We start from the raw sequence: 25470 nt of genomic DNA, 5'->3' as shown, positions 1-25470 counted from the left end.
ATATAGGGCAAACTCACCACCAACATTATAAATGTTCTGTGCTGATCTGCTGGCCTCTTTTCCGAAGGCTCTGTATGACAGGTTAAATTAGGATGCAAGTTTCTCTGAAAGATTCATTTTTGGTTTAGTTTTTATTCTAGAGCTTAATTCGTATCCAGGAAACTGACTCTGACACAGGCAAAAAAAAGAAAGAAAAAAGTCTAAAAGGAGGAGGAGATAGGGTAGTTTTATGTTTGCCCATCTAAAACTGATGTAATTATAAGACCTATAAACATTATCAGTGCTGATTTACAACTATGTAGAAGGTGGATTAGCCTTCAAAACCTCTGAAGAAAAAAATGAATCATTAAATTTCTGTGGCTACTACGGGCAGGCGAATGATCAAGATAGACGCAAAAAAGATTTAGCCCATCACTGGCTAAGCAATGAGAGAACTGACTAGGTCACGTTCACATGCTTCCAAAGGAGGAGGTAAACAAATTATCCTGTTATGTGCTGTCAATGATGGTGCGTATTAAGGCCGGAGAACCCAGTGGGAAATCACACAGAGTAATGATTAGAGATTCGAAGCCGACCAGTGGGTATGTGTGTGTGTGTGTGTCTGTGTCAGAGAATGAGCACTTCTTCTTAACCAGTTTGTGCCCAACAAGAGCTCTTATCTATTTCAGACACAAACCAGTCAGTGAACTCAACATGACATGGTGAAGGAGATGAGCAGTGTTTTTCTATTTCAGCAGCAATATACATTCCTCAACTTTATTTTACAACAACTAATTATTTTTATTTTCACTGAGATATAATTTACCAATACCATTAAGGATTATCATCTCCCCCTCAATTTTCATAACCCAAAGAATAGCTTCATTAAAAAAACGACACACTGAAGGCGTCACATATGGTACAGGAGAGGCAGAGAGGTTGAGATGTTAGCCAACTGCCTCAAGTAGGAACAAATTCACCAGCCCACACATGCACATGGCAATAGCTAAAACAATTCAAAACAACTTCTCAATCACTCAGTCAGTGTCTCATTCTGCAGTTTGCATTAAACTTTTACCTGCAGAAATGTTTGCGAAACACTGGCTTTTGATGTAATCTGAAAATGTGGAAATTAACCTGTGGAAAATTAAACGCACAATTCTAATCTTCCCTCACAGACACCCAGCCTCATTTTCAATACGTCAGGTTATGATTTGTCTACCTTTTGTGTTTTATTCACAGGAAGGCATGATACACAGGGAATGGCTTGAATGCTAATTAACTGTCTGGAGCAGAGAGAGAAAAACAACCCCCTTTCACATCCCTGAGCTTTCATCCTGGCTCAAACCTCACCGCTATGAGGTGCAATGTGTTTCTTAATTCGAGGCCAAATCTCCATCCTTCATGGTGGAGCAGACAAGAGGGCTGATTGCACTATATTGCCCCTGTAATTCTCCATGCTGGATGGGGTCACTCAGTCAAGAAAAGGAGCTCAGGAGTCTTTGCCTCCAACTCTCGAGATGTGAATCAGACTCAAGTTCTTCCCAGTGATGGATCATGATCAAACTATTCAAAATTTAATGCAGCTCTCATACAATAAACAAGTATTGTCCTTGAGTGGAAAATATTGACTAGCTGGGGTAAATGACCATTTGTGCAGGTTTTAACTATAGCAGAGGTTAATCTTGACCCCAGATACTAAGAATGTATCTTTACAAAAGTAAGTTCAGTACTTTGAGTTGAATACTGATTCATGCACAGTCCTAGACAGTAAGAAAGAGGCTTAAACTCAACAGGAGGAGAGGAGGGAGGAGAGAAAAAGAAAGCCTGACGGAGATGATAGGAAGAAAAAAACAGACATTAGAGAAGGCAGTGAAATGCATCAGACTCTGAATTCTTTGTTTTCCCCAGTTAAAAGGCTCAACTATCAGAGCTTATCTGCATCCTAAGTGGTAAACAAACTCCAGAAGAACAGTGGATTTACCTTCCTTTTATTTTTTCCAAACATATTCCCACCTCAAAACGACCTATTTTCTTACATAAAATACATATTGACAACTTGAAATTCATACAACTTAAGCATGACGTTGAAATCATGACGTAAAATCCTAAAATATATACACACACAATGCCACACACACACAATTCCCATGAAACAAAAGTACCAAACATTTTTTTAATCTTCAATGTTTAACCTTCAACTCCTAATTTAAAACATCCCACATTAAACTAAGAACATCTCCATTACTGGTGAGGTAATTGGTTAAGAACATGAACAATGCAGAAACATAGAAATTAACGTGTTTTAAAGATAAAGTCTCAAGTGCTAAATCCAAGTTACATAAAAATGAAATACAAAAACTTCTAAATTGGTCACAGTGAACTGTGACTGTGACAACACTGTCTGGTTGGAATGCACGTTTGCCTTGGCTCCCTGTGAGTGAGAGTTTTCAAGCTGTGCTGTTCATTACCGGCTGTTCAGTCCTTGATCAGACATTTGACAAGTGATTAATCAGGCAGGTGGCCTCAGTGGAGCAACTGAAAGTTAATTTCCACACTTCTGCATGGGGAGATGAATTTGAAGCATGTGTAGGCAGGATAGCTGCACTTTCAGGGTGACCCCTGGCCCTCACATTTGCAAGGATTACATCCAGTGTGACAGCTCCATGCTTGTCTTCATCATGCACCAGCACGCATCGCACATCTGAGCGCTGACGAAGAGTTAAATCGTGGAACTGTGACCGGCAGGTCTCTATGGTGACAGAGCGTGGAGTCGGGTGAAAGACAATGTCCTCCTGCACCAGACCAAGGTGGGTATCAGTAAGTAAAAGCTGGGCCAGAGGTGCAGTGCGGCTACCGGAACCAACGCACACCCCTACACTTGTGTACAGTAGCAGCTGTACCTCTCCCAGAGCGACAGGTTGTTGATCCATGTTACAATGAAGGAGGTAAACCAGGTCTGCAAGACTTTTCTGAAACTGGCAGCACACCCTTAAACCAGCATCCAGCAGCAGGTCAGGTAAATAAGCCTGCCCTTCTAGAGAGAGTTTCACTAAATCTTTGCAGAGAAGCGGGTGCTGTGAGACCCTACTGTCCCCAGGGCAGATGACACCAAGTATGGCCCAGCACAGCTCCTTGGTAAGCTCCTGGTTGTGGGTGTACAAACCTAAAATGCTCTCCTCCGTAGATCCCATCAAACGCAAACTGTGGCCTGCTAAGCCTATCTGCACCTCCTTCAGCTGCAACAAGGGGAGATAATGGAAAAGCACCAGAAGCCCAGAGTCAGAGGTCAGTGTATAGAGGCCTGTCTCCATCAGGATCAAGAGCGCAGGATAAGGTTCAGGTTGGCTACATTTAGCCACATTCAACCAAAAGAGAGCTACAATCTTCTGGGAGGAGAGCACTGAGGTAGAGATAACAGACTGCAAAGAGGCAACCAGGTCTGGCAATGGCAGATTTTTCAGATTCACAAGAGCATCAGGAAATTCTATCAATGATAAAGATAAGATTTGGATGTCATTTTTGTTCTGCACAGTCACCGAATTCTCCAATGCCTGGCCATTGTCTGCAGGTAAATGTGTAACCTCTGGCTCACAAGTGTGTTTCTTTGCAACTGTTTTGTCTCCTTTTTTTATATTAATATCAGCCACATCCTGCTCTTGCGGTAACTGCAGATCCCCAATACTCATATTCATCGTCCAGATATCTTCTGGGATTAGCCGCATGTCATCCGGCATTTCTTCTGCTTCGATAAAATTCTGAGTCGGGGACAGGACTGGGAGTTGTGTAGTGAGAGGACTAATGCAGCCTTGAATAATTCTAGCTGTCTCTTCAGCCTGAAGGTGTTGATTTATCTCAGTCTGGATTTGCTGTATGAGTGGTAGGTCTTTCAGCATGGAAAAAATGTGACTATCCTTGAACAGTGAGAAGACATAACTCCTTTTAACCAGAGAGAAGACTTGGCTGTCTTTCACTACAGACATGACCTTACTTTCCTTGACTAGAGAGATGACCTGACTTGACCAGCGTGCCCCAACAGGTAATTTTTTTCCCTCCTCTTTGACTTGCTGTGAAACTGTGGGAGAACTCCAAAGATGGCGCCCTGCATCCTGGACAATCCAAGAAACTCTGTTGGCCAAAGAGCCCAGCCCTGAGCTTTGAACGGCAGCTCCTGCAGTCTCTGTCATACACATGTCCGGGCTCTCCTCCCAATCTCCAGATTCATCCATCTCTCCACAGCTGTACCGGCCCTCGAAAGTATTTTCCTCAGGTGGACAACAGGCGGCTTGACTGCTGAGAGGCTTTTTTTCTAGCTGAGAATGAGTGCTGGTCTGTGGGAGGACTGATGTGGAGCAAGTTCCTCCTATGCTCTGCAGGGGGGACATGCTGCTTAATGAGCTCCCACTAGAGCCAGATCTCCCCTTGTACCAGTCAGTCACGACACCTTGGATCTTGTTAGCATTCCCCTCTGGCTTCATGCCACATCCATCAACCGGGCCCAGGACACTTGTCTGCTGGAGGCTGGCATCCCTTGACCAAACCTCCTCTACCTTATAACTTGTGACTCCAGCCCCACTCTCAGCTTTCCTCTGAGGCTGCTCAGACATGAGCTCTGGCTCTGATTTATGACACAAGTCCCTCTCCTGCTCCTGGCCATCTCTGGTGCTTACCCCACCCTGTAGTACTTCTCCATCCAACTCAAAACTAGTGTGAGGGACAGGATATTTTTCAGGTATGGCCTAGTTTATGTTGTGCATTAGATGAGAAAAGGAGAAAGGAGAAGAAATAAATGTTAAAAATACAGTCATTCCAGTTTGTTACGTGCAATTTACTACAACTAAAAAAAAACAACAACCCCCCACCTCAAAAACATCTTTATGTATTCAATTATATATGAATATCTTAAGATATGCATTGGGAAATTGGAGTGAAGAACAATACGGTACATGTATAAACAGAAATATTTCAAAAGTGCTCTCATTGCAATGTGCTTTCACAAAATGAGTGTCATTTCCTTTGAAACCCCTGCAGGAAAGTGTAATAGGGTTTAAATATGTGCATAATAAACAAACAGAACAAGCCAAGGGAGAAAAGCATTTCATGCCTCATAAAAATCTGTATTGGGCCTGGCTGGCAAGGGGATAGGTTTTGACATTTGCTCTGTTTTGCAAAGAAAAAAGGAACTTGTACTTGAGTTGCACAATGACACTGTTATGTCTTGATCAACAAACTACCGAACAAAGTCACTATATCTGCATACTGTGTTTTAGCTTTTTATTTTTAATTCTATGAGCACAATACAGCTATCTACTCCTTCACCCAGAAATAACACCATTAAATCCTTATTTCTATTATATGTAATAAATAGTGTGATTTGCTGTAACTGTACAAAGAAATGTGAATACATACTGTAGTGGTGAGCTTGTCTGTTGTGGCAGAAGTCACATAGCTGCTTGGTAGTTTGGACACAGCTGTCTCAGCAGCCAGCACATCCATCTGGCTGAAAGGGGCACAGTTCAGACACAAGAACAAAATGATACATTTTAGAAAACAAAAAAATTGCGTCTTTATATGAAGCGACGTGCACATAATACAGCTGTGTTTATATTCTTATACATGCTGACGGCCTTTTTGTTTTCAATAGCAAATTTAATTATTTGCTGTGGGGTGACACTGGAGACTTCAAACAGTTTTGCAGGCAAAAGACAAGACTGCAATAAATCCCCCCCACCTCCCATACACACACACACAAACCATCCATTAGATTTGAAAAGCAAACAGCCCAAATGGCTGGATGAGATTAGAGCCACTCTACTAACTGTGAAATTAAATAGAATTTGTGCATGTTGATTTGAGGATTTACATACAATACTCAGCACTCCAGAGGGGGGAGCATAAACCAAATATACAGCTCAGAATCATTTCTGACAGTAAACAGCAGCTTTGGCTGAGCTTTGTGTGTTGCAGCAGGTTGTCACGGGAGGAAAGTGGGAGTATTAATGCATGACAACACCAACAAGAGGGACAGTACAGGTCCTTGTGACGATTAAAGGATTTTTGCAGATCCTGTGGATCAGAAGAGCGGATGTCCTGTACTCAGTGATATTTGTCTACTCACTTGAGTGAATGGAAAAACGCTGATCTGGGATTCCCAGTGGATGAAGCATGTTTTTTCCCCTGTCATGCATGCCACTCATATGCAGTGTTGTTGCTTAAGAATGACTGAACAAAATTGGTACACAACAGATTTATCATCAGTCCTACAGAGAGCACAGTTCATCTCCATTCTAACTTACCCATTGCCAGTGTCTTCTACCTCTTCCCCTTTTGTCATCTCATCAGCTGTGTTTTGAAGGGGAGCCCCACTGTTTTCCTTTGAAACCCTTTTGATGTCCCGGTTGCGTCTGTTCAGGCTGTCTTGGACCTGCTGCCATCCCACCTCCTGCTGGTTGAGCTTCCCTTCCATCCTCCTAGTCATCAATCATATATGCACACCCACAAAGTTTCTTTGTGAGGTATGTAGTCTACATGATATTCAAGTCTTATATACTTTTATATGCGCTAGTTACTACACACTCGCGTCATATTTTTGTATTTTTCCAGTTCATGTAGTAGCTGTTTCATAAAAAGAAATTTTTTTTCATAAAAAAAAGCTTAAAAGTAAAGCAACAAACAAAAAAGAAAAGAAAAATCAGAGCTAGATAGATGTGTAGACAAGATCATTCTAGCTGCACTAAAGCTGGTGGCAGGAGGCATTAAGTGGCACAGTGTCTCCTAGAGAGATGGATTTAAACCAGTGTAAAAACACCATTTCAGGAGATGCAAGCTGTTAACAGCCTGTCATAGGTCAGAGAAGGCAAACAGTAAAGCGGCCACTTGGCCTTCTGGCCAGAGATGGAGGATACTGAGAGGGTTGTCAGATGAGGGACTTTCAGAGCTAAGGTGGCCATTAAAAGCTGTGAGGACCAAACACCAGCTGGTCCGTTCTATCACTGAGAGTCCAGACGTGCTGGGCTTGAAAGAACTGAATTTGGGCTTGGCTACGACATAGTGTTTTCGTTTACACAGTCCATTAAATATAGACTGAATCAAACACAGTGGGCAACCTTTTACTTGGAATGGAAGTTAAGAAGTGGCTCTTGTGGATGGTCATGAACTCACAATACATAATAAAAATAAAATAATAAAGCTTCAACGGACAAGCTTTCCTCTGCATTTTGGATGTTTCCCAACTATGCCCAGGGGTAGAACATGCATTATTTTAATGTTTGCCTAACCAAATATCCCAATTATTTATATGATAAACCTAATAAATAAATCCAACAGGAAAAATGACAACTATCAGTCTACCAAAATATAAATATAGATATAAAACCACTAGCTACATTTCAACAACTTCTCCAAATACATCTGATAAATGCAGAGGGAATAAATTACATGAAATTAAAAGTTATTGAAAGATTATGCAGATTATTACATCCATGTTACTTACAAAACAGCAAGACGATTTCTACAACTTATGCATAGTTGGAAAAAAAATTAGCATTCATCATGACATCATTAATGCACTTGAGTATTGAATATATCTACATAATTGAACTGGAGATCTTAACAAATATAAAAATGTGAAGCATTCCCTGTGCTGAAGGAGCAGGTTAGACTTTTTGTTAATGCAGTTACCCTTTTCCTGGCCAGACTCTCAAGTGAGAAGCTTCGTGATCCAACAGATCTAGCTGATAATAGTCTGGTTGCTTTTGGTAGAATAAAGCACCCCCAAAAGCAACTGCAGGTCACTGCATTAATAACCTGTGTCACTCTGAGTTGCACAGATATCCACAGCCACTGTTTGAATTCAAATTATTTGCTCACCACTGAGGGTTTTTTCCAAGATGATTGGGCAAACTTAAAAATTATTTCTGTCCTTGCTGCGAGGGAGTTTGAGCTATGCAAACAGCAAGTGGAACAAGGATGGAATACATATCTTAGCAACAGGTGAAAAAGGTCATTTCCCTAATGCCCATCTTCAGTGCTTGAACAGATGATGATTTAGTAAGCCAGATGAGAGGGAGGGAAAAACACTTGAAAAATATCAGGTGCATGCTCATTTAATATTTCATGGTGCATTGGTAGTGAAAATAGAAAGCTAGAGAGGAATCAAATAAAGTGTAATTTGCAACATTCTGTACACCTTTGTTTGCCTGTGTGTTTTCTATACTGTAAAAAGCAGTTGACAATGCAGCTGCTGATCTGTAATTAACACTTATATGTCCCTGTCCACCAATCATTCCTACTGACTTCCATTCTAGATATTCTGCACACTATTACCAATTTCACACACAACCCCATTTTCCTGATGTAGGATAATGAAAATTGTAGCTGTGTAGTCGATTGATAGTCACCGCCCTGAAGTAATCCTCTATTTAGTATGCTCATGCATGTTCACCCTTTCATACCCAAGCTAAGCAAGGTAAAATCAGCAGGTCAGGGGGAGGGTAGCAAATGTGGAACTGAACAGGGGTATGAATCACCTGAGCACAAGTGCTGCTTTTTGAGGATACTGCACTGTGAGGGAAATTACATGTCAAACAGCTCCACATGCTGTAAAACATCAAGGTTATCAGATCATAAGAGACAAGGAGGTGGGGGGGGGTGGTCTCAAATTGCTCACTACTTCAGTATGAGCTGAATCACTAGACCGCAAATTGGATTTTGGGGGATAAATTAACATGTCTTCCAGAGTTTAGTAGGCTATAAGTGGAAAAAAAATTAAAAGTGAAAATAAAAATAAGCTGTACTAACTGTTTAGTATGCATTATAATATTCACATCTATTTCTGAAGGGAACAAAACTGAAAACAGAGTTGAGACTGGTTCATATCCTCCATCTTTGCCCCGGGTTGATGCAAAATGCATGCTGGGATACTCGTTTACCACAAGTTCACACAAGTCAGCTCCCACTGGATAACTGATAATATAGGCAGAGAAAGAACACTTCCAGGCATTTGGACCATGCTTTCCTAAATGAGGACAGTACTCAGGCCATAACTGATGACATTTCACATATACACAAGAAAATAAGTAGAACTAAGAACAAATAAGAAAAGCTTAAGATTTTTTTTTTTTTTTTTTTTTTTTTTTTTAAAAAGGTATGTTCTGGGAAATTTCTGGGAAGCTGACCGTCCAGTGAACTGAAGTGAATTTGAAAATGGGACAGGGAGCAGTTTGCTACCTACTGAACTAGAGGCTGGTTTGGGATGCACACTCAGCTTTTGAAAACAGGCCTGCTGTGATTTCCACTGGCTAAGCATGAAGCACTATAGAGTAGCTTTTTGCATGTTCCCACTTCTCTTCACAGCAATGCAGCTATAATTCATGGCTTTGATTTGGTCTACACGCCTTGTGAATGCTGCTAAGTAGGCACACAGTGGAGACTGAGGTGAGATCGGTCAGACCTGGGTCACATAGTGTAAAGGGCTATTACACGTGTCTGCATGAGCCTCACCTTGTATTTTGTAGCATCACCTTGGTCAGATTCTCTGTAGATTTGGACATGTCAGTCAAGGACAGGTTTAATGCAGACAGCAAGCCACTCTGCAGACAACAGAATGAGACAGCACTGTGAAATAAAAATCTGTGAGTCTCAGAAATGAGTTTGCAATTATAAAGTGGTGTAATTAGAATAGTCTATACACCATTTACAGTACAAACGATTAAAACGATCATATACCCCTGAAAAGAAAGGGCCATGCATTTTTGACTAAGTAGAGAACAGCTGTAATCTTCAACCAGGTTCCTTCTTGTGATTCCATGTTTTACAGTTTATCTTTAGCGCTGTTCTGCCTGAGTGCTTTCACATTTTCATTCTAAAATAAGAGGGAATGTTATACAATTTGCTGCCGCTGGAGTAGACTATTTTAAAGCCAGTCACACACACGGCATTCGAGGTGTGCTAGCACATTTTCAGACTGAGTGAATGTGGAACTCTTGAGACCATCTCGTTTGGAATTAATGTTAAAAATGAATGGCAAAGACTCCTCTTGGAACCACAGTGAGGGCTGGATGCCTGTACTTTACCTGGCTGTAATAGTGTGCAACTTTCAATAATGCAGTGAGTAGAACGCTGTCAAAAACTAGAAGTACCACTGTGTCTATAAAATGGTTTATGAATCCATTTGACAACATGAAATTGTTTGAAGCACAGGAGGAAATATTTAAGAAATGTGGGTGGGCTTATTTGAGTTGCAGGCATTACAATTGAATCACTGAGTCACTTTTTTCCCCTATAATAAAATGATTTCCAATTAAACGAAATTATACAGAAGGAATTTTTGTATAATAACAATAACATTGAACTGATAAGAAAGACCAGAACCCATTTTGTGAATTTCATTATGACCGAATATCATGGTAATATCATGTTTTTATAGCCTAATATCAGTGCCTGTTTCCAGAGAGGGGCCTTTTACCTCAGCATATTCCGGTCACTTCATTAATAAAAGGTTTAAAAGTAATAGGGCTTGATCATCTTTCATCTAAATATACAGAGCATGTTATGGTTTGCTTCTGCTGAGGCCTGGTGTTTATTGGCATGTTTCCTGCACATTTCCTACCTGCTTTCTGTCAAACACTCACCCAAATGTCATACGGGTTATTCCAACAGTAACTTTCTCTTTGCCACTGTGCCATAAAGCTATGAGAAGTGAATCATCCAGGCAAACGTATTTGTATGCACCGTGGCCCCTGTCTCAGCTACAGCATGGCAGCCTGTAGCTCCTTCAGAGTGCTCACAGGCCTCTTTCTGACCTCCCTCACTAGTGCTGACAGTTTTGTGAGAACAGCTTGCTTAAAGCAGATTTACAAGTTCACCAAGATGTCTTTCATTTTCTATGACTGACCTAAATGTACTTTTCTTGCATTCTTCCGGTAATTGGTAGTTTTCAATAAATTTCTTTTGGAATGTTCCTTAAACTGAATTTAGCCTTAAAAATCACATCAAGAGTTTTTTTTTCTCTTGATCTGGGATTCAATTTTGCTAAACAATAAAAATATATATCATAAGTCTATGTGTTGAATACTTTTCATATTGTGGTTAAACAAATTGTAGATATTTATTCCTATTAATAGAACACTTTTGACTTCACAATAAACTGCAGAAGACTTTCCAATCTCAAAGTTATGTTAAGTTCGCACAATACACATATACTAACATTACGTATTAATGCATTCATAAAAGACATTTTTCACCATTGTTTACTGAATTTAAAATTCAATTTGGTCAAGCACATAAACAGTTCTGAGTTTTTAATATTAAAACTTACACAAGCCAAACTTCTCAAGAATACTTAAATGATTTGAGAGAAAAAAAAACTGGTTGCAGATTCTTTAGGTAGAAAAGGGTGAATTCACACAATGCTACTTTAAAAAAGAAAACATGAAAGCCAAGCAAGAGCTCTTGTAAGATGGACAAAAAGCAGCCAATTTTGAAAGACGCTGCACCTGGCCTTCGTTTGGGGTCAGCATAGAGCTTTTCTAGTTCAGCATTGTGGAGGGATTGTTTATGACGTGCCGGTCTGCCTTTTTTGAGCACCAATTAATCAGAACAAAGGAGTAGAGTTTCGTGCTAAACAGACAGAAACAAGCAGTGGCAGCAGCAGTTGTTGTTCTGATCAGAAAGAACCTGGTGCTGTTTGTTGTGGAGTTCAGTGTAAATCAGAGTTCAACGTAAACACTGTTTGCTGAAGGTAGCAGGTATCACAGCTGGCAGTTATGGAAACAAACTTGTGTATGATGCTGACTTGCTTTTAAAAATTACCAGCACACAATGCAGTTGAGGTAGCATCTTTTCTCAAAGACGCTCATTCAGCTTAGTAAAAAAAAAAACCCCAGCAGAATATTGTTAAAAAGGCAGTAGAACAGTATGTCTAGTGTGGTTTTGAGTACTGTCTGTACCTGTTGTTCCTCTCTGAGCTGGGCAGCTTCTGTGGGATGGTTAAATCGAAATATGGTTCCTCTCCCAAGCTGTATGATGGCACCTGAAGGGAAAACGAAGGGGAAAAGTGGAAAATCACTCCACTCCACTTACAATCTCGAACTATTTGGTTAAAATGCTGAACCATCTGCTGAGACCAACGTTACAATTTGAGACAGACCAGTACAAAGAAAATGTGATGAATTTCAAAAGAGATGCCAGTGACAGTTACGATGTTGAAGGTCAGCAAGAATCCCTTTTGAGGTGTGGTACAGTATCCATAATGCATGGAAAGCTAAGTAGCTTAAGATGTTGGCCATGGGAATCTCTCTGCCATTGTGGCATTGCAGGTAACTGTCTCTGCACTGAACTTGGGGGAAACTTGGCAAACGGCACAAAAGTTTGCCTGCATTTTTCTCTGCTGAGGTTATGTGAATGAATCACCATGAACACAATCCCCAATGTGACTGGTAGTGACCTAGACCAGGAGGATGATTTACCAGAGAAAATGGTCCTGGAAAACTTGGGGTCTTGTAAAGCTATAGAATTGAGGTGATATTAAGGTTTATATATCAGACTCAAACTCATATTGTCACAACCACAGATTTTCTTCGAGGTCTCCTCTCCACTCTCGTCGTCCTCTCTCAGCACAGCAAATACTAATCTTGCTACTACTAATGACTTCTGACGAGTGACAAAGCACCTGAGAGGGCAGCCTGTGATGGATTCCAGCTGCTGTTGGACTGAAAATTACTATCATTTGTTCAAGAAAATAGCCTCAGATGCAGCCGTTTCTGAAGGGGATATTGGATAACTTGAAATGGTTATAAAAAGAGACTAGCATAGCCAGGCCCTGCGCTGGCTGATTCTGTGTGCAGTTTTTATCTCTCGAAAGCAAAGCAGTGTGGATGAGGAGGCAGTAAGCGGCAAAAGCTCTCAGACCTGGCAAGCGGGGTCTGCTCAGGGGGGCAGGAGTTTCAGCTCGGCTTGGCTCTGTCCTTTGAAAGGTTAATGCTATGGCCCACTTCAAACCTGTCGGCCCTATCAACTCCATCTGCCAATTAAATGGAGGGCCTGGGGCTTTGTCTGGAGCTTTGTCCGTGGCCTCTCGCCCTTCAAAATGTTTAGTAAGAGAAATGGCATCTGCCCTGTAGAGAGCTGTGTTCACAATCCACTCATGCCCTGAGTGTGCTGCCATAGAGGAGCTGGGGACACAAAGTCTGCACATTTCATTTGCAGATGTGGTCTCATGTCACTGCATTCAAAATGGATGAACGCATTATTGGCTCACACTAGTGTCATAATTGTGCATCTGAGAACAAAATCCGTATTCGTACAGAATTTCTTTGTACCCCCCCCCCCCCCTAACCCCAACTCATTAAAGAATAATCAGGAGCATATTGGCTTTGCAGAATGCTTACCCTGAGTCAGCTGGCAGGGTTCAGTTACCACAGAGCCATTGACTGAACACTGTGCACCATCCTGAGGGATCAGAGTCACAGTTCCAGCACAGTTCTCAAACACACAACGATCACAGAGGAGTCCAGGCCCATGAAGCACTGCAACACAATTAAATATGAAAGCATACAAAGAAATACTGATTATTTTCAGTGCAATGAATAACACAGAAACTATATTAACCATACTGTAGTGACCTTGACTCACCAAAACCCTGACTGCATGATGCTTTCTCACCCCCAATTAGGGTTCTGCCATCCTACCATGGAGATTTAAAAAAAAAAAAAAAAAAAAAAGGGTAAATAAGATGTTTATTTGGAAATCAGATGCAATTACCATAATCAGTGGAGCAATGGCTTGTAAAGATTTCTAAGAAAATGCAGATTTATGTGGATTATACTACGTTTGAGTGCTCTATTCACTTTCAAATAATAGAGGATGATGCCAGTGCTCAGCAGGTCTTCATCAATGCCTATCAGATGAGGTAACTGGCAGTCAAGGACTACTCCACTCCCCTCCTTCCTCAGAGCCACCGTCTCCTCCTACAAGACACAAGAGAATATTCTGTGAGGTGGGAAAAAACCTCTTTCAATAGCCTGTAGCTGGAATGGCATACAATATAAAATAAAAATGCTGACAGACATTTAATGGCAACCAGCAGAAAACTGAATTCTTTATGACTGCTCTTCCTTGCCTGAAGGCCAAGCAGAATAGCGGTGTTCCAACCATGTGTCGCCATGAAGCAGTAGAGTGGCTAACGGCAAGAGAGACACCATAAATCATTCAGATTATCATGGTGAGAGTCAAACTGTACATTGTGCTCACTGAGCGAAACAGACGCACTGCCACCGCCTACGCACACAAACACACAGGTGGGTTGTGTAACATGCATCATTGCCTTTATTGATACATTGCTATCAACACTGTATGTTGCTATTAAAACACTCCCAAGCTTGTAAAGTATAACAACTTTAGATACCAGAAACAAACTTCAACTAGTTCCATGTCATTTACAATGTGTCTGAAGGGAGTACTGTATGAAAGGTCAAACACAAGTGAATTCTTCTTCCTTTTAGCTTCATATGGAGGTGGAAAGTTGCTATGCTGAAGCTTAAGCATAAAGCAACACCTTCTTTTCCCATCAATAGTGCATTACTTGTTGAGCAAAATGAATAACTAGCATAAAATGAATCATTTTAAGATTATTTCATATGTACATTTTCAATCCCCCCCCCCCCCCCCCCATATGACATGTTGTGTTTGCATAAATGTCATGTCTTAGAATGCAAATGAAAAGAAAAAAAACTTAAATGTCCATATTTCACGCATGAAGCCACATTAGTTACATCACAATTCAAATGTCAAATAGAAATTAATGTCCATTTAAAAAAAAACCCATTCAGCTTGTCCAGAAATCCCTGTTAAATATGGATTTAATGGTGGTACAGCACCTCTCTACAGAAACGTGAGTAGTAGAGAAATTGATTTAATCCTTGAAAGCCATTTCTAAAGCATACGACAGCCACACTTAAACCTCTGATCTGTTCCATACACCGCTTCGCTGCCTCCAACAATTGTTGCTGAGGAAATGTAAAAGCATGAGTCACACACCTTACAGCATATGTGTCTGTCAAGAGGTGATATTCATTTAACTTGAAATGTCATTTAGTATTATTTAATTTTTAACTTGACTAAAAAAAGGTACAAAAGAAGTAAAGAAAAGACTAGACAGGCTGCAGACAGAATGAGTTTGTTGAGCAGTTAATTTGGCCATTATTTAAAAAGAAATTAAACATTTAGCCTTGGATGACCTGCTAGGTTCAAAAGACACACTGAATTATGCTATGAAGAGAAACTTAACTCTCTGGGCAAGTGTTTAAGGCCAATAACCTTTTCCTCCCAGGGAAGTGACTGTGGTTCAATAACCCAGAGTCTACCAAAGTATGAGTGGCCCTATCAGAAGTCTTCTTCTGTTAAGCTGGTGGACTAATGCCTCACACTGCCATGGATTATCATAAGTACCTCCCCAAGAGGCAGAGCAGAAAATCTCACATATGAAGGAATCAGAGGCAACACTCTGCATAAACTAGTTCCCCTCTCTTTCAACCTCTTCCTACTCTTTCGTATAGATTGGACCGTGAAGAGAGAGACGTGTCCACCACCACCTCACTCATCGGCAGTCGAGATGGGAGAAATCCTTTTTTCTAATGAAGAAGGAGAGGCATCGACCCCAGCCCCTGTACTTAATTAAAAGGGATTCTTTACAGACTTCATTAGAGGTGAGGAACAGCCTGGCAGATTAATGCACTGTGTCACTTTCCTCAGACATCAGGAGCAGATGAGATACTCTGTTTTCTCCTCACATCCGCACACATACCAGAAAAGTTGCTCCCACCACACTCACTCAGTCAGTTAGTCTGAGTGTTGTGAGGACAAAAAAAAAAAAAAAGACAGTCTTTCAGACCAAGGCAGCTGGTGAACATACTGTAATTAACTGTGGCCTAGACCAGCAGCCAGGCTCGGGCAGCATTTAGGCTTCCATTAAAATCCATCATCTGTGGTTGGGCTGAATTTTTAATGGATTTTTTCTCAGTGCTTTGACAGTTCAGGTTCCCGACTTGGTTAATATGCATTTCAAAACACTGCCATACCAGGCCAGCCAATCAGTCCTTCCCAACTGCCTATCAGCCTCATCAAGTGGACCAACTTCTCAATATAACAGACAAGCAGCTACTAAATTATGAACAAGACAAAAAATTAGCTCTGTTGCAATGTAAGGTTAATTTCCTTGAAATTAGTTGCATTTATGTCCCTGTTCTTTACAAAGTTACAATGAGTGGCACATAAAAGGAAAGGCAATTACATGGACAGTTTTCACAATGGCATGACACCCTTTGTTTGCAATGATTGGTTATATTCCAGTATGTTAACATGCAGAGAAAGAACTTGCATCTTGTTAACACTCCTTACTGATTCTTAACCCTCCCCTTGATGTTATTTGTGTGTGTGCCAAACGCAAAAGCAAAATCTCAACCAGAAACTTCTTGTTCTGGTTGTAATATTAATATGTTGTATAATAAGACTGATATGCACTCCAGCTGTTATGTTGCCATGCATGTACTTGTACTTAAATCAAAAGAGTGAGTCATCCTGATAAAAGCTTTTATGAACCCCCATCAATCTAAAAATTGCAATATGTCGCATTGCTACTCAGGTCAGCTAATGTGTCCATTTTGCACACTGCTATGTAAAGTACAGTTGATTTTAGCAGTAAGATTTTAGTTATTGTAGACAGGGATGACACCTATAAATCATGGATTTGTCATGTGTTTCAAACAGCGTAATGGATTTTTGCTAAATTAAAAGCAGCAAGAAATGGAAGAAGTAAAAAAAAAACTGACTGATAAGAATGTGTAAAGGTCATGAAAAGCTTTAATGACAAAATATGATGTATAACTGCTGACAGTATGAAGTAAATTGACGTTAAACAGAGCAAGGCTCAGAGCATTTGAGGCTTAAGTTATGTCTTTGTGCTGATTGTTGCATGTTTGGAAATACAAAGACTACCAGGATCAAAAGAAACATTGTGGTTCATTTTATCTCCCTGAAATGGAGGTTCCTCCCACCACACTATGTTACAAGGGGACCTGAAAGGGTGGCTGTGGGAGCAGAATGCAACTCAACTCGTGCAGTGAAAGAACTCGCAAATGTGTGTGCATAGGCGTGTGTGTGTGTGTGTGTATATATACCCCTGCAGTAGACAACATTTCACTTTACCCTCTTCCTGCCTTTTTTGTTCTCTCAATCTGTTGCCGTCTCTGTCTGGTAAGAGGCTTCTCTGGAATCCATCTTATATTAATTACTTTCTCATTCCCACATGCCCTGTAACCAATCTGGGAAGCTGACGATGAATAACTTTGCATTCTAAATCTGCTTTGAATACAGAATTCAAAATTCTGTTTACATCGCTCTTGGTCAACTTGTCTCCTAACGGCCTAAGAAAAAATTCAATCTAACTCAGTAAATTAACACCAAAAAAAAAAATATATATATATATATAATATATAAAAGAATTGAAGACTTTGAGAAAACTGCTCTTAATTTATAAAGTGAAGCTATACAGCACCTTAAACTTTAACCTGGAGGCTGGATTATATTAGTATATACACGTTCTATATAGAACAACAAGTTGAAGGCATTTGTTTAAAAAAAATGAATAAATCTTTCACTAAATGTGATTAAGCTTTTGTTTGTTGAGCACATGTACAGAATATTGAAATAGCCGACTTCAAACAGGGCCTTGGTGTGCTTCTCTTTTCTAAGCTCTGTGCAGCAATCCATGCAGGAATCCCACTTATCATTTTTCACCCGGGCAGAATGCAAATGCACAGGAAGACAAATGTCAAATCCATAAAGTCATTCATCAAACACTTATGGTTTCAGCAACACCAGTGTGCCTGCTGGTCACCAGTACAGTGGCCTTTTCGCCCAGGTGTCACATTGTATCATGCAGCATAACAGGTGTGTACATGGATTGCCACAGTCCGACAGTAAATAAGCCTTCATTTTCAGCTCTGCCAGTAAACAGATGATTTTGCCTCTAAGCATTAAAGTCACCACTGCTTCAAGATGCAAACAGATTTACAACACTAACTTTAATTAATATGCCGGACAGTCAGAGACGAAAGTGCCATATGTCAATAATCAAGACCTCTTAATTAGGAGCAGTGACAGCTGCTAATGAGTTCCAATACACTGCCATGAATAAAGGGCTGTCAAGCCACTAAATGTCACCTGCTAACCACCATGCAGGGTAGAATGTTAATTAATCAACATACACACATGTAGCTGACAGTAACGTGTGGGGTCTTCAGCATTCTTATGTAAAAAGTGTCACAAAATGCTGTCAGATTGTAGGAAATGTACTCTACACAGGATCACTAGTGTTATCTACAAGTCAAGAATACACAAATGTATTTCGAGACAGTTTATTTTTAAATAAACTTCACAGCCAGATCAACACAACACAACAATTTAAACCCATGCAAAAGCTGTTATAGAGAATATATTTCTAGTGTGGATGATAGAGACAAGTAGTCACCCCATAATTCTCATGACTAGCATGCTTCACAGTTCAATGCATAATGTAACAAGCTACTTGGCTGAATACGGCGAGTCCCAAACAGATGACATTTGGTGTTATTTGGAAGGTTGGGCACAAATTCAACAGAGGAAAAGTGTTGAGTGTAAATACTTTTTTTCTACTTTTTTTTTTTGCAGTGGCTTGGGGCTTTGCAAGAATGCTGCCACTTGTAGGAAGCATGTCTGTTCTGTTTCTCTCAAGACTCCCCAAACGCTGTCACACACTCATTACAAGAACTCAGCTTTTGGGTGCTAGTTGAATCTAAACGGATGGAAAATTAAATTTAAATGCCAGGTTGACTCTAGTTTCATTGCCCTTTGCCGTCCAATAAGTGGCTATGGCTGTTCATAAGACTTGCAGTGACACCAGCTGGTAGGATGTCTTTACTGCAAGCAACAACGTCTGTCAAAACTGCTTCTAAAAGGCTCCTCAGGCTGAGATTGTCAGTGTTAAAATGAAAAAAGGTAAACTATTACACTATGTATTTGGTGGCCTCGCCTTATAGAGCCTTCTGTACCAAGTTTAAAATTGTGTAGTTTTTACATATTTCAATTAATACAATTTTGGATTTTTTTTAATGAAATATCAAAATGGGGGCATAGAAAGCAAGGTAAGGAACAAAATCATGAACAACTATAAGAGCATCAAACAAACTACTGACTGTCTAGACACAACCAAACTCAAAGAATATTACTTTGGACACTGGGTGCCTTAGTTTTTTCTGAAATAACTTCATCCCAACTTTGCAGAACTGAAAAAAAACCCCACCAAAAAACATTCAGATGCCAAAATATTGCAAGGCTTTTCGATATTTCTATGATATTATTGATTATACAAAAAGGAAAAAAAAACATTACTGGAGCTTTTCATCAGCCAATCCTCTCCAATTAGTCCTGTCATCTTCTAGCTCACATCCAAAAATCAACCAGGTTTTTCTTAGTCAAACTAAGAATTTTATATTAGCTCTGGAATATTTACACCTGGCCTCTGTGAAAATACACTCTTCTTACAACAGACTGATGCTGACTAAGTGGTGATTCAATTCATGTGTTGGGCTTAGTCATAAAAGTACTACATTAAAAAAATCATTAATACATTACTGTACCTGGAGAATACTCTGAGACTCCCCCCATTTGCTTGTCCACTCCTTGGTCAGTGTTCGTACCTGGGGGGGACATTGCAGGAATAGCATTTGTATTACTTAGAGGAGTACATCAAAACACCTCTGTTCTCATTGTGGCAGATGACTCACCTTTGCCTCATTCTGATGCAGTTCCTCCTCTACGTTCACAGAGGAAGACAGCTCCCTGCGGGTAACCTGGAGTAGTAGTCAGAAGATCTACTATATAACCTTTGAATAAAATCTGTCAACATAACACACACACTGTAGTATTCTTGATGGTCTTTTATGCTAAATTGAGCATAGGCATGGACCTGATTGGCTTCTTCTAGTAGCCTTTTGAGCCTGGTGATCTCTTCCTGCAGCTCTCTGATCACCTTCACGTTGCCGTCTTCGTTCACCGTGGGAGAGTTCACTATGTTTTTAGCACGGCTGGCATAGCGCAATGTGCTCAGGGTCTCCCCATAGTTCACATCAGCAGGAGAAACGGCTGCCATGAGAGATCAGAAATGCACATAGTTTCATGAGGTAAAACATGAAAAACAAAAAAGGATTATGTGGTTGAAATATTTATTTTTGAATACAACTTCAAGAGCAGATAAGAAAAAAAGAGCTACAAAAACTTTCTGGAAATTGCCTGTATTGTTTTGGTGTCAAGAGTTCAGATTACAGTACATACTTGCTATCATAGCAGTCTTTGAGTTTCCGCCCAGGCTATCTTTAAGTAGCCAAGTCAAAACAGAGTTTCGATAAGGAATGAAGATCTGCCTCTTCTTTTTTGTTGTTTGTTCTCCCACACTAAGGTCAGCTGGAAGGTCACACAGAAAAACACTGACTCAGAAACATGAGTTCCAGTAAGATATGCAGTGTTTCATCATCTAAAGTTCTCCAAAGATCTATTTTGAGCACGAAAAAGGGTCATTGCCAAATATCAATCCTAAAAAATGGTTACTACTTTGACCTTGTGTTTGCTAATACCATCAATGCAATTAATAACTACTTTAATTTCTGCCACAATCAGAGCAAAAGTTCAAATAGCAAAAACTATAAATGAACCCAAACTCCTACATGTTTTAGGATTTGTGGAGTGATTACAGCAAACAAAATTACTGTCTCTGTATAGAAAGTCAGTGTTATTCCTCATCTATTCTTCGTTTCGAGCCAGTCAGCTCAATAATAGATGGAGATGTTGTGTCATGGTGTGTCAGTCATGCTGTTAGCAGTCATTTACCCAAAGCTGAGATAACACTGCCCAGGATGACCAGGGATTTATTGATGTTGGCACCTTCTTTCAGCCTGGTGCCTGTGGTGTGTGTGGCATCAGCTCTCTCACTGCCTGCCAGGTCTACCAGGTGGATCTTACTCAGCGTCTCACATGGCATCTCTGCATCAAACCATGCCTGTGGTATGAAAAAAACATAACTGAGCAATTCTTGTTTATTAGTTCAAAAGAGGCAACGTCACAGAGGAGTACTTAGGCATATGGGCGGTATCATGACAAAAGTGCTCCTTAAGATGGAAAACTTCTTTGTAGATGAAAAAACATGTTCAAAAATGTTCAGAACACAAAAAGGATAAATGGGGCTAATTAGAACTCTTGAGGAAAGGCCTTTACTGACATCCAAAGAGATTTTATGGAAACTCTCAAATGTTTAATCTAATGAGACATGGCAGCAAAGATACTAAACACTGCAGTTAACCCGAGTGAAGTTGATGGTGAAGATGGCGTGAGAGCGGCTGCTGAAGTCATTCATCCCTGTGCTGGCTGTGGTGCGGTTGGCATTCCCAAGAATGATCTGCTCTTCCATGTCACTATGATTGTGCACCAAGTGCTTGGACAGATCTGAAAACAGTTGTAGTTTTCTGTATAAAATGTTTTGCATTTCAAGTCAACTCAGCAGAGATGGACATGATATGCAGAATAATATACTTACTCTCTACATAAGGTCCATCCCTCGGGTGCTCTCTCACTCTCAAGCCTCCACAATCTGTGGGTGTCTTCTTAAGGAGATCTTGCACACGTTCATTGTAGATCTCCAAAAAGCTGGTGCCAAGACACAAAACATAAATGCAAAATTTAAATCACAGATTGCATACAAGGCCACAAAGATACAAATTAATAAAGGATTTCAGTGTTATGTGAAGACAGCACCAAATGAGAACAAAACAAGTCACTATTCACACTCTACCATGAATAGAAATACACAGTAGGTTTAAAGCCAAATTATTGTGCTTGCATTGTTCTGCTTGCATTAGCAGTGAATAAACAAACATGCCGGTATGCAAAGTAGGTTTTAGCAGAACACTTCAATCACTACTGTGGTGGGTGTTTGCAAGAAGCAAAAGGACTAAACTGAGTGGCTGATTCAAAAACAATACAACGCATGGAGCAATTAGGCTTTACAAGAGCGTGACAATAATGAAATGGCAGAGACCATATCCTGTGGATATAGCCATGCAGGTTGTTTTCTGGCACAGTGTCGAGACCTCAAATATATCACAATATTAGATAAATGACTACAGGCATAGCTGCCATTATCAAGGCGGGTGTGGCTCAAGAGGCAGAGCGATCGTCCTCCAATTGGAAGATTGGTGGTTTGATTCCTGGCTCCTCCAGTCCACATGTCCTTGGGCAAGACACTTAACTCCTGTTAAATGTCTTTCTCCTGTTGCTGCGCCAGTGGTATGAGAATGAATGGTTATCTTCCCCCTGATGAGCAGGTTGGCACCCTGTGTGGTAGCCCTGCCATGTAATGTAAAAGCGCTTTGAGTGGTCGTAACGACTAGAAAAGCGCTATATAAGTACAGTCCATTTCCATTTACCATTATAAGAAAACATGGAGGGTTATTAAGCCAGTTACGTATGAGCCCAACTAACACCATCTCTTTACAGTATATACAATGTAGTTTAACATTTAACACGCTTTCAAGGCAGCTGCCTACACAAGAAACACAACACAGACAAAAAAACTGTCAGAGGTTTTAGGGGGCAAGTGTAAGATGACCAAAACCAAAAGGTTAAATATTTTATCAAAAGGTCCCACAGTGTGTTGTTGATAGAAGTATTGCTCAAGTTCAAGTTTTTTGGGTGGTAACCGCTACTTCAAAACTTCAAAAAGGTGTGTACTAGTTTTGTCATGCTTTGTCATTTGTCAGACATTCACTTCTGACGGGGTGTCTAAATAAAAAAAAAAAAAAGGAGTAACCCTGTATTTATGACAACCACTTACCTAACCTCTGTACGGAAAGACAGGGCACCAGACTTGCTTCTCTGAGATATTTCTGAGAATAAGCATTCGCAGATCCGTGGGATTAAACCTTTATCTTCCTGGCATATTAAAAAGGGAGAAAATGTCAAGTTTGGCACACACTTATCACAAAATTCTTGTATTACTCAATTTCATTTTGCTCCTGTTAGAGTATGTCTTCTTACTTTGGGTGTGTATGCTTTGCTGTGACTACAATTCAGCAAATGCAAAAGACTGCTGAACAACACAGCAACAACTCATCTGATAGAGTTATTGAAGCATAAAAGCAATTCCACTCTGAGCTCCATGCCCTTGTTTTAATTACAAAGTAACAGATAGTAAGCATTAAGAGCCATATATAATTATCTAGGATGTTGACAGCAGCTCTACTGATGACCTTGCACGCATCTCCTGGTAGACAAGCAGAAACCTCAGTAGTAATGTGAAATTTCCAGTGCTGTGCAAGGTAAGGAGAAGGAAGCTGCCGCCTGCTGCCCTCATCACATTTTCTGATTAGTGGGGAGAAACATGGAGATAAATGGAGAGAAGAGGAGGGACGTCTGTTGAGGCTGCCATCAGTCAGGTTCTAATGTGGTGAGGAGGCAGTGCTATGTTCACACTAGGTTAGTGCTACATGGATTTTTGCAATGTAAGCTTGCAGTGGTAAGAATATGTGACATTTGGGATGTCCCTGGTGATTGAAGGGCTGATTATAGAGCATGTTTGGCATGCAAATATTCAGTTTCATCCAAGATTGTTTATATGATGGCTAACTTTTAAGATAAATTTAAACCTTAGGAAAAGTGGTGGATAAGCTGAAAGTAAGCCTTACTTTATGACCCATCATCGTGTAAGATTTTCCAGAGCCTGTTTGGCCATAAGCAAACACACAGGCGTTGAAACCCTCAAAAGCAGCTTTCAGGACATAAGACCCCAAGTCATGGAAAATCTGAAGTACAACAGATAAAGTTAGTTAATATAGGAGGTAAAAAAGTAATTAAAGATGAGCAAAACCATGAACCAAGTTATTATTGTACACAATACAAAAAGGTGTGAACAGAGGAACTGAGATACCCTCTCCTGGGATGCAAATGCGGGGCATTCTTTGTCAGTTGAATCATATGAAAAGTCGTAAGAAAAGGTCTTCACTCTGTCCTTCAGCTCATCTCCTCGAACAGCTGAAGGCTAGAATAACAAAAGAGCAGCCCACTCTTAATGAAAACTTCACTTACCTCAGTATGGTGCATCTCATTTTGGGCAAAAATACCTTATGAATATATAAACTGTTCCCTTTTATGTAGGTTATGGCCTTAGATGATAATTGCTTTTCTCTGTGGAAAAGTAAAGAAATACCCATTAAATTTAACATCTTGGAAACAATACATGTTTAAAAACAACACCCAATTGTTATAACTCCTGTACCTTTTGTTCAATGGACGGACTCGGACTGCTACACGCACTGAAGCCATTGTTAGATCAAAATCAAACTGCACACCTAACAGCCTGTTCTCCCCAGCAGCTTTCCCAACCTGTTGGTTTCAAATGAAGGCTGTCCTCCTGCAGCATATTTCACACCCAATTATCTCACCTGTGACCTGTTCTCACTTTCTCACCACATTACACAAACTCGCCACTGGGGTTCAAATAATTAATCTCTATGACAAAAAAGCTTTCCCTGACATATTGTTCAGAAGAAATCTTTAAAAAATCTCTGTAAATAGATACCCTGCTATAATGTTCTGAACAAAAGGTTTAATTTTGATGCTGCTTCTTGTACATTTTGTGCCAGTGCAGATAAAACTCTTCATCTTTTTTTCTCATGTCTTATGCTGGATGATAGCCTAAAGACTTGATTAAAGTAGGAGATATCTGTGTTTTTTAAATCATTATTTTTCCTTTCTACAATAATGAAGTACACATAGAAGTTGCTGGTTTCATCAATTTAATAATCACTAAGTAAATATATCAACCTGCAAATGGACTCAATCAGACTTTACACACTTTACTTTATCATTATATTATCCTATTTTCTGAATCAATTGTATTATATTAAAGTTCATGTTTTTAGTTTTTCTTCATTTTATACATTGACAAAAAAAAAGGGCAATCACTGACTTGTGTTTTTAAAAACAACTTGACAAACAAATGTTGGAGAAAAATCATCCCCATATTTTCTGGGACTGCCCCAAAATACTGACATTTTGGAAAGCTATAAAGCAAGAAATCTTAAGAACTGACATCCCCATGGATCCACTACTATTCTTATTGGACAAAGCACCTGAACACTGTTTTACCATTGATCAGCGCAATCTAATGCATATATTGTTGATGACAGCAAGAACATGATTACTATTAATTGGATGAAGCCTAACCCCACTGCAAAAGTGCAATTGATACAAAAAATCAGACACATCTTTGGAACATATGACTGCCCAGCTACTGTTAAAAGTGCCTATATGTATGAGGAGGTGGACACCTATTACTACCTTGATTAACATTTTCATTCTCTATGTGATATATGGACCTATGGTGTCATTCTGATCCTATGCAGCATT

The 25470-nt window shown here is 40.0% G+C and overlaps 1 protein-coding gene across 1 annotated transcript; it reads right to left on the bottom strand.

The window, feature by feature from the left end:
• Positions 1-2468: 2468 nt before the first annotated feature.
• Positions 2469-24384, bottom strand: kif16bb (kinesin family member 16Bb). The gene is given in 20 exon segments (XM_053332642.1): positions 2469-4718; positions 5389-5479; positions 6276-6449; positions 9481-9569; positions 11928-12010; positions 13368-13505; positions 13612-13663; positions 13827-13946; positions 19653-19712; positions 19800-19865; positions 19982-20157; positions 20347-20475; positions 20899-21067; positions 21368-21510; positions 21602-21711; positions 22898-22995; positions 23748-23864; positions 23990-24126; positions 24200-24246; positions 24338-24384. Coding segments are annotated over 20 exon segments (4296 nt in total).
• Positions 24385-25470: the final 1086 nt, after the last annotated feature.

This window comes from Scomber japonicus, chromosome 14 (assembly GCF_027409825.1).
Source record: "Scomber japonicus isolate fScoJap1 chromosome 14, fScoJap1.pri, whole genome shotgun sequence".
NCBI classification, from domain to species: domain Eukaryota; kingdom Metazoa; phylum Chordata; class Actinopteri; order Scombriformes; family Scombridae; genus Scomber; species Scomber japonicus.
The sequence above is the reverse complement of the archived record's forward strand: the minus strand, read 5'-3'. Positions and strand labels throughout refer to the sequence as shown.